The sequence below is a fragment of the Nicotiana attenuata genome, chromosome 7, assembly GCF_001879085.1.
Source record: "Nicotiana attenuata strain UT chromosome 7, NIATTr2, whole genome shotgun sequence".
Lineage (NCBI taxonomy): Eukaryota > Viridiplantae > Streptophyta > Magnoliopsida > Solanales > Solanaceae > Nicotiana > Nicotiana attenuata.
The window spans coordinates 54910333-54921224 of NC_031995.1; the positions used below are offsets into that span (position 1 = coordinate 54910333).

Here is a 10892-nt window from a genome sequence, read left to right on the forward strand (position 1 = left end):
GTTCTCGTACTTTTCGTATGGTGGCATGGTATATGCGGTGTGTTGTGTAGGATTGAGATTCGCATGTGTAAGGTCATAGTTCGGTTTTGAAGGGAAGATCATGAGTCCTTAGGCAGCATGGACAGTTTTAGATGACTAGGTAAATGATATTACTATCTGGTATGGCTTGATGAGAGTATACATTTTAGAAGGGGCAATGTGTTTTGATTTATGGATACTTCATTGGTATTGCGGCACTCTCCTAGTTGATCGACTGCTGATGTTCAAATTTTGCTTTGTGGCACAGAAGAATAATAGAAGTATTCCTCGTGGAATGATCGTGTATGAGAGATGTGTTAGACATTCGGGCGGTAGAGTTGGGATCGGATATGGAGATTCGTTTGTTCTATGGATTTGGAGACTGGGAGTTCTCGGGAGCAGATTGTTTCATGGTTGTGGACTGTGAAAATGTGGCCAAAGTTAGCCAAAGGATAGTATGCGTTAAGATTCAGCCATTGTGGACTTTCAGAGGGTTATTCATCTATTGTGTGTGACCAGAGTTGATTTGGGGTTCATTGGTAGGCCCAATATGGATGGGTGTATGCACCGAACCGGATTGGTTGGCTCCATACTACTACTGTTGAGGGATGTGCCATTCAGTTGTTATGGAGCTTATTCATGTTCTGAAATGATCTGTGAGTTACCCTTTTGTGTTACGAGTGGATTTCGAGTGGTTATGGGTTTTGAGCAGGGTGGCTTGAGGTATATAATATGGACCAGCGTTTGGATGGGGTCACGCATTGTAGCGAAGTTATATAGAGGTATGATCCTTTGTGTTAGATTCGTGTGTTTTGGTTCTGCGGTGTGTGATGGGTTCTAAGCATTACATTGTGATGATACCCGTTGAGCTTGCGGGACCGTTCTCTCGTTTGAGTCATTTTCTGTGATTTGAGTACATTGGAATATTGCTTATGGTTGCACGGATTGCACGAGTTGCGGCTTTAGAATGTATTGATGTGTCATGTCACTAGACTGGTCGTGTTGGATAAGATGGGGTCATTGGATCTAGAATGAGTACTAACGGAAATTGATTACACCATGGTTGGGAGAGTAATATCGAAAGTCGGCTTAGAAATTTGCTATAATCCTTGTCGAAGGAGAGGGAGCTCCATGGCTTGTTGATCGGACGAATGGTTATGAGTTTCTGCGTGTTTCTTTCATCATTGGCACTGTATGAAGGTGTTAGAACGAGGCTTTCTTTGATAAGAGGTTTATTACTGGCGTTGGGTTGTTTTGAGTAGCTATTGTGATTAGAAGTTACCGCTATGAGTGTTTGAGTTATGTGGTATATCATGTGATTACATCTTGAGTTATGGATATGGCTTGATACGGCGTGTTTAGACTTATACAGTGTGTAGATGCGAGATTCTGATTTTATGGAAAAATTTCGGATGTGGAAAAAATTTTTGGTTCTAAGGCTTATGGGCTAGGTTGAATTATGAAATTTCAGTTATGTTGTGTTATCGGACCGATATGGGATATGGTAACTTGGGATCACCCCCGGGTATGTGCATGGTAAGGTTACACGATGATTTGATGGCTTTTAGAACAACTCTGGCACGTTCGAGGACGAACGTATGTTAAAGTGGGTGAGGATGTAACGACCCGACCTGTCATTTTGAGCATTTGCACTTCGCTCGGTTGTTTGAGGGCATGAGTAGCTCCGTATGATGTATTAAGACTTATGTGAATCGTCGGTTTTGGTTTTCAGGTTATCCAGAATTGATTTGGAGGAATGATTCTCAGCTAGAAGCTTTAAATTTGAAATGTTTGACCAAGTTTTGACTTTGTAGTATTTGACCTCGGATTAGATTTTTGATTGTTTCGTTAGCTTCGTTGGGTGATTTTGGACTTAGAAGCGCGTCCGGATCGTTATTTGGAGGTCTGTAGCAGAATTTGGCTTGAAATGGCAAAAGTTGGAATTTTAGAAAGTTTGACCGGGAGTGGAACTTTTGATATCGGGGTCGGATTCCGATTCCGAAAGTGGGAGCAGGTCCGTAATGTCAAATGTGACTTGTGTGCAAAAATTATGGTCAATCGGACGTTATTTGATAGGTTTCAGCATCGGTTGTGGAAGTTTGAAGTTTCAAGTTTATTGATTTCGAATTGAGGTGTGATTCATCATTTCGATGTTGTTATGTATGATCTGAGGCCTCGAGTAGGTCCGTGTTATGTTATTGGACTTGTTGGTATGTTTGGACGGGGTCCCGAGGGGCTTGGTCGTGTTTCAGATTGATTTCGGGCTATTTTTCCTTCAATTTGCACTGCTGTGTTCTGTTGGTATCTGGTGTCGCGTTTCTTCATCGCGTTCGCGTGGTATGTATCGCGAATGCGTAGTGTATTCTTATGGCAGCAGCAAATTTTTCTTCGTGATCGTGAAGTATGTACGGTGTTCGCATAGTGTTGGGGCAAGACTTCTTCGCGTTCGCGTATGGGTTATTGCGTTCGCATAGAGTCGAGCTAGGAGCTGGGCTGGAGGACCTTTCTTCATCGCGTTCGCGAGGCTTGGGCCGTGTTCGCGCAGTTCTGTCTCCGGTGTGTATCGCGTTCGCGAGGCTTGTGCCGCGAACGCGTATAGCATTTTGGTGGATGATATTTTTGTTCATCGCGAACGCAATGGTGTTCCCGCGTTCGCGGAAGAGGATGTCTGGGCAGAAGTATAAAGTACTCTATTTCGAGGGTTTCAGCCATTTTTGCATTTTTGGAGCTATGGAGCTCGGATTGAGGCGATTCTTGAAGCAATTTTCACCATATGAATTGGGGTAAGTGTTCTCTACTCGGTTTTGGTTATATTCCATGAATCTATCTTCGGTTTTAGCTTTTGGTTGATGAATTTTAAAGAGGAAATTGGGGTTTTTGGCCTAAAGTTTCATAATATGAATTTTTGAGTTTTGAACATCGATTTGGAGTCGGAATTGAGTGAAACTAGTATGGTTGGACTCGTAATTGAATAGGTTCTCGGTTTTTATAAGTTTTAATAGGTTCCGAGGTGTGGGCCCGGGTGTGATTTTTGGCCGGTTTTGGGTTTTGATTAAGGATTCGATCTTTACCATTTGGAATTGTTTTCTTTAGCATTGTTTGATGTATTTGAGTTGTTTTGGGCTAGTTTTGAACTGTCCGGAGATTGTTACGCGTGTGATGGCACTTTTGGAGCATCGCTTGACTTGCTCGATGTTGGAATTGGCATGTTCAAGATAAGTAACTCTTCTAAGCTTAGTGCTGAGGGTATGAAACCCCAAATTTTGTGTTGTGTGATTGGTATTGAGGTGATGCACATGCTAGGTGATGGGCGTGTGGGTGTGCACCCTGTGAATTATGACTCTGATGTTTCCCTGGCATTGTATAGTGGCCCTATTTTGTTGATATCTGTGTTTTCACCATGTGATTAAGTAACTCAGCTATCAATCATGTTGGATATCATTTCTAGGCTTTATGTTGATATTGTTAGGACCCATAGTGGTCGTTTTCTTGTTGTCATCTCACTGATTTCGTTGATATTTAGTACTCAGTCATATTCATGCATTCATATCATATCTCAATCTCAGTTGTTATTTATTGATACATCATATCATTATTCCGGGTTAGCCTTCATGACATTGTGAGCCCGTGGGTGAGACTGGAGAGATTGATGACTAAGTGAGGCCGGAGCTTGATTATGAGTGACAATTATGGGATCGGGCTGCACGCCGCAGCGGTTATATTTATGATTATGATAGCACTTGGGCTGTAGGAGCCCCTCCGGAGTCTGTAACACATCCCCAGTGAGCGCGGATAATACTATTGAGGGATGGATTTCCCTGTATATGGATTTGTCCGAAGTACTTACTATCTGGAGATGGATTTCTCCACAGGGTTGGGTTGCCCTTTTTCCTCGGTATTGGTTTGACTTGTAGTCAGTGTTGTATATATTCGGGGATGGATTTTTCTGGGCCGTATGGGCTATATACAGTACCGAGTGGTTGAGCATGATAAGTGGAAAGTGTGAGGCAGTGAGATAGAGTACTCTGAGAGTGTGAGTACATGATTCATATCTGAAATACATGGTATTAGCATGCACACTTGACATACAGGCATAGAGATGCATTTTTCCTTATGTTGTACGGTATCACATCATTCATAACTTTTTACACACATTGATATGTGGGCGTAGAGGGTTATTTCACACTTGCTATATGGAAAGAAAATGAAACATCTTATCTACTGTAAAAAGGATTTTGGAAAAATTATAGTTTTCAAACTATCTCATATTTTTTGACGATTTCAGTAAAAGGATTTGGATTTTCACTGTTATTCTTGAAAGGCGGAACTATTTTCGAAAAATTGTGAAAAAACTGAGCATTCTTACTTCCGAATTGCTTCCTTATTTATATGCTCTACATTGTTATAAATTGTTGATTGGCTATTGGTGTTGGACCCGATCATGTTCCAGCTTATCACTACTTTCAACCTAAGGATAGGTTTGTTACTTATTGAGTACAAGGGTCGGTTGTACTCATACTACACTTCCTGCACATTGCGCGCAGATTTCGGATGCCGATGTTGCTGTGTTCGATGAGAGCTGGATTGGAAGATGTATCTGCATCCCTGTTGTAGCTGCCTCTTGTTCATGGTAGCATAGATTTTAAAACTCTACTTATGTACTTTTCAAACAGAAAGTGTATTCAGTTCATATCAGCTTTGTAAACTCTATTCTTAGAAGCTCATGATTTGTACTACCGGTCTTTGGGAAGTGTATAAGATTCAGATAATTCCTTTGTTTAATTGTCTTATTAATATTATTGAAATTGGATAGTTATTAGTTGGCTTACCTAGCGGGTTGGGTTAGGTGTCATCACGACTAGTGGATTTTGGGTCGTGACATATATATATATATATATATATATATATATAGATAGATAGATAGATAGATAGATATAAGTTTCTTTTTTTTTAATTTAAAAGATCTTATGCTATAAACAAGAGGTTCCTCTATGAAAATTATGATGGTACCACCACACACTGTGATGGAATAAACGAGATCACTCTAATTTTAACAGGAGATCTCGAGTTTCAACGTTAGGCATAAAAATTCACTCATAGAAAATATTTAGTGAGTTATATGCAAGGTGAATTTGTATTAATTGAATCAAAGGATGCCGGAAAAGTTTATACTACCTAATTAATTATTATTTTTAGAAGGCAAAATGACGATAGCATGTGTACTATGGGGTGGTATCCTATAACTGTTATAGCGTGTTTGGCCAAGCTTTTTTTTGGGCCAAAAGTGCTTTTTTTGGCCAAAAGCACTTCTGGCCAAAAAATGAGGTGTTTGGCCAAGCTTTTGGAAGGAAAAAAAGCGCTTTTGAGGAGAAGCAGAAGCAGTTTTTGAGAAGCAGAAAAAAGTAGCTTCTCTCCAAAAGTACTTTTCTGAGAAGCATTTTTGAGAAAAATACACTTAGAAGTAGTTTTCAAAAGCTTGGCCAAACACTAATTACTGCTCAAAAGTGCTTTTCAAATTAATTAGCCAAACACAAACTGCTTCTCACCAAAAGCGATTTTTTTAAAAGTACTTTTGAGAAAAGCACTTCTCAAAATTAGCTGATTGTAGAAGCTTGGCCAAACAAGTGTTAAAATTGGAAGATCAAATATGGTCTCAAGCTGCCATTGTTATGGCAGTTGAGCTCAAATGAGAGAATAGTGGAGACTTCTGGAAGAAAGATATTTTGGGGAACGAAAAACTAACTTCATTCTTCATTGTATATCCTATATATACATGTAATGACAACTATCATTGGCTAATTACGAGAATACCCTTACTAGTCTACTCAACTTTAACTAACTAGGGATATGACTATACAACTATACACATAAATACAAAAATACAATTGATACTCTTAATACCCCCCTCAAGTTGGAGGTGAGGAACTCACTGCCAATTTGCTAAGAACAGAACTATGCTTGATGCCTGTCAAGGTCTTGGTAAGAATGTCTGCTAGCTGAGTATCTGTGGAGATGTGATGCAAGGTGATGAGGCCATCGTGCAACTTGTCGCGGACAAAATGACAATCTACCTCTATGTGCTTGGTACGTTCATGAAACTCTGGGTTTCTTGCCATGTATACAGCAGCCTGACTGTCGCAAAAGACTGGTATAGGATGTAGGCAAGGTACTGTCAATTCTTCTAGCAATCGTTTGAGCCAGACTAATTCTCCAACCACCTTTCTAATTGATCTGTATTCTGCTTCTGCATAGGAAAGGGAGACTGTTTCTTGCTTCTTGGACTTCCAGCTAATGGGACTATCCCCCAATAAGACAAGATATCCACTCACTGATCGTCTAGAATCAGGGCATGCAGCCCAGTCTGAATCACAATAGGCTTTGATAGTGCAATCTGGATCATTGGAGAGGAAAATGCCCAAGAATGGATCATTCTTAAGATACCTCAAGACATGAAAAGCAGCCTTAAGGTATGGCTCTCTAGGTGTTTGCATGAACTGGCTTAAGTGTTATACATTATAGGCTATATCTAACCTTGTATTGGTAAGGAAATTGAGCTTCCTTACTAATTTTCTGTAATAAGTAGGGTCTGCCAGTAAAGTTCCCTCTTCTGCCTTCAACTTGAGAGTACAATCTAGAGGAGAGGAGATTGTGGTGTATTGACTGTCATATTTTTTTAACAAATCAGCAGTGAACTTCCTTTGTGAAATGATAACCCCATTGTTTTTGTAGAACACTTCCAGTCCCAAAAAATAGTGCAATTTCCCCAGATCCTTGATTTTAAACTGATCATGGAGGAAAGACTTTAGTGCCTTAATTTCTTCTACATCTGTGCCTGTAAGGATCACATCATCAACATAGACAGCTACAAATACAATTGAAAACCCATTCTTTTTATAGAACAAGGAATAATCATTTTCAGAATGTCTAAAACCCTTAGTGCATAATGATGTGGTTAACTTGTCATACCACTGCCGGCTTGCCTGTTTCAGTCCATACAAGGACTTGTTCAGCTTGCAAACCAGGCCAGGAACTTCAATCTGTAGTCCCTGTGGTACCTCCATATACACTTCTTCATGTAAATCTCCATGTAAAAATGCGTTGTTCACATCTAATTAAAACAAGTCCCAACCTCTTTTGACTGTTATACTAATCAAGGTCCTAATAGTTGTCATCTTGACAACTGGAGAGAATGTTTCATTGTAGTCTATTCCTGCTTGTTGTGTGTATCCTTTCACTACAAGCCTTGCTTTAAATCCCATCTTCTTTGTGTTTGATTTTATATACCCATTTGCATCCTATAGTCTTCTTACCTGCAGGCAATGTCACTAGGTCCCATGTATGGTTAGCATATAAAGCCTCAAACTCTTGTGTCATGGCAGCTTGGCATGCAGGGTTTAAGGCTGCCTCCTCATAAGAAGTTGGTTCAGAATCATGTGAAATACTTCTCATCATATGCTGACTATTATTATTTAAGGCAGTAAAACAGATGTGTTGATGGTTTGAAGTGGTAAAATTTAGTAAGGCAGTGTGTGAGGTATTTTTTTTTAAATTTGGAAGAGAATACACATATTCATTTAGGTAACTTGGTGTTTTGACTGTTCTGGATGGTCTTGTATCATTTCTGGTGTTCAGAGTATTGGTGTAATGATGGTCTGAAGTGTTTGTAGAATTGGGTAAAGCCTCAGAGGAACTTGTATCAACAGATGGGGAGCTACTTTGATCTAAAGGTGAGGAAACATGTTGATCATTTTGTGAAGGAATGTTGGTGACAGAACTTGGTGCAGTCCCATTTGTTGACTGACTGTTACTCAAAGCATCATCTTTGTGACCTATACATGTATGATCAGAGTGAAAAGATGGCAAAACACAAGGAAAAGGAGTGTGAGCAGAAGACACTATAAAAGGAAAAACATGTTCATGGAATTGTACATCCCTAGAAATGTGTATTCTCTTAGTGGCTAGATTTAGTACCTTGTATCCTTTTGTGCCAAAAGGGTATCCCACAAAGACATGGGGTTCAGTTCTAGGTTCAAATTTGTCTTTATGAGTTTTGAGAACAGTGGGGTAACATAAGCATCCAAAGCTTTTAAGGTGTGAATACTTGGGTTTCTTCTTGTAAAGCATTTCAAAGGGTAATTTGTTATTTAGGATTGTAGAAGGTAACCTGTTGATCAAATATGTGGCTGTGAGGATGCATTCACCCCAATATTTAATGGGCAATTTGGATTGATATAACAGCGCTCTTGCAGTTTCTAACAAATATCTGTGTTTCCTTTCCACCACACCATTCTGCTGAGGTGTGTATGGACAGGTTTTCTGGTGGATAATACCTTTGGAATTGAAGAATGATGCGGTTTCATTGTTGACAGTCCATTGTCAGATCTCATGGACTTAATGGAAGAACTGAACTGGTTCTCTATCATATATACAAAAATTTTCAGCACCTGAAGAGTGTTGCTTTTGCAGCATAGGAGATATGTCCATGTGGACCTACTGAAGTCATCAACTATTGTAAGAAAATATTTGTAATTATCATGGGTCACTGTGTGGTATGGTCCCCAGAGATCTATGTGTATGAGGTCAAAGGCATTTGTGGAGGAAATAGTTTTCTGAGGGAATGGCAATCTTGTTTGTCTGGCCATAGGGCAGATTGAACACAAAAATGGTTGTTTGGGTGCAAAAGTTACAGGTATGGAGGATATTCCCTTCATTTTCACAAAAGGTACATGGCCTAATCTATTATGCCACAAGTAATCAACACATTTTCCATAAGATGAAGAATTGGAAAAGGATTTACACACATCAGTAGAACAAGAAGATATACAAGAGCCTTTTTTATTGCTTGCAAATGGAACATTTATAGATGATGATGAAAGGGAATCAGTAGGACATGTTCCTAAATGGTCATTATTTACAGTGAGTGATGTGTGTGATTGTGCATTGTTTGAATCCCTAGCAGAAACAGAACAAGAATTTGAAATGAGAGGAGTAGAGATAGCAGCAGAACCAAGGAACTGGCATTTTGAGCAGAGGAAGTACAGACCATTCCTTGCTCTACCAATCTCCAGAGGCCTCTTCATTGAAGGGGCCTGTAAAATGCAGGATACATCAGAAAATTGAACGATCGACTTAAGATATGATGTTAGACAATGAACTGAGATCAAGTTGAACCTAAAACTAGGAACAAACAACACTTTATGTAAAGTCTGTTTGGGACTAAGGACTGCATCACCAATTTCTGTCACTCTAACTTTGTATCCATTTGGTAAGGTTACTAGGAAAAGATAAGGTAAAATTCTAATGTTGGTTAATAGAGCCTTGTTATAAGACATATGATTTGTAGCTCCGGAATCTAGGATCCAATATTCAGCAGATGATTTGAAACATTTACATGAAAGATTACCAATGATTTCCTTATGAGTAGAGCAAGCCAGTATACCTGCAAAGTTTGTTGCTCCACTAGTGATGTTGTGTGAGACTTCAACTGCCTTTCCACCATGGAAGTTTTCCAGTAAATGCAGTAGCTGATTGTACTGCTCATTTGTCAAGTTTTGAATCCCTACACCTTGATTTCCAGCATCCATTTCACTGTGTCCTCCTGAAACCATCTCTTCTGTTCCTCCATGCACATTTGCAGCAGATGCTACATTTTTTCCTTTGGTGAATTTAAAATCCTGGGGGAATCCGTGCAATTTGTAGCATTTGTCTTTAGTGTGCCCTTGCTTCTTGCAGTAATCACAAAATAGGCGTGACCTATTTGATGGATAATTGCCTCTATATGAGTTATTCCCTGTGTTGTTTCTCTGTTAAGCATAGTTGGTCCTAAAGCCTGGATTCACAGGACCATTGACATTCATTGAAGCAGATTCTATCATCAGATGATTGTTTGGCTTGACTTCCCTTTGCTTTTCTTCTTGTATTAGGATAGAAAAGGCTTGTGCAATGCCGGGCAACGGATTCATCATCAAAATGCTCCCTCTCACAACTGTATAAACCTCGTTCAATCCCGTTAAAAACCTAATTAGCCTCCTGTCCTGTTCTGCCTTCTGCATACTTGCCTTGGCACCACAAGTACATTGGCATTTGCATTGAGCGTGTGCATTTAGAGTGTTTAATTCTTCCCAAAGCTTCTTCATTTTCGTATAGTATCCTGTAATGTCTAGGGTTCCCTGACTTAGGTCATTGATTTCCCTTTCAAGCTGGTACAAATTTGCTCCATTCGTCTGATCGTACCTATCCTCCAGTTCCAGCCATAATTCCTTCGCATCTACTACATATTGCAAGTTGTCTGCTAGATCCTTTGAGAGTGAGTTGAGAATCCACGATGTTACCATATCCTCGCATCTCTCCCACTGTTCAAACGTCGGATGGCCGGAATTTGGTTTCTTACACTTTCCATTGATGAAGCCGACCTTATTCTTCACTGAGAGAGCTTTGAGGACGCCTCTTCTCCAAGATCTATAGCCAGTTCTGTCGAATACTACCGGCACCAATATTGACCCGGCACTTTCTGAAGGATGCATGTACAAAGGATTGGTTGAATCTAACGTATCCTTGTTTACGTTAGGTAAATCGGTTGAATTTGAAGTATCACCGTCTACCGCCATGATATAAGATGAGATAATTCACAAATTTGTGAAATGTGAGTGGAAAAATTAGGGTTTCACGATCCTCGATTTGTGATTGCTAATCGAGCAGAAATTGATGACGAAAATGATAAACTTGAACGAGAATTGAGCTATACGTGAGCCTAAGCTCTGATACCATGTTAAAATTGGAAGATCAAATATGGTCTCAAGCTGCCATTGTTGTGGCAGATGAGCTCAAATGAGAGAAGAAGAGAGAATAGTGGAGACTTCTGGAAGAAAGATATT

General features: G+C 39.7%; 1 protein-coding gene across 1 annotated transcript; it reads right to left on the minus strand.

Moving 5' to 3' along the window:
• Positions 9825-10625, minus strand: LOC109230056. The gene has a single exon (XM_019395588.1). The coding sequence runs from the start codon at positions 10623-10625 to the stop codon at positions 9825-9827; it is 801 nt and encodes a 266-aa protein (XP_019251133.1).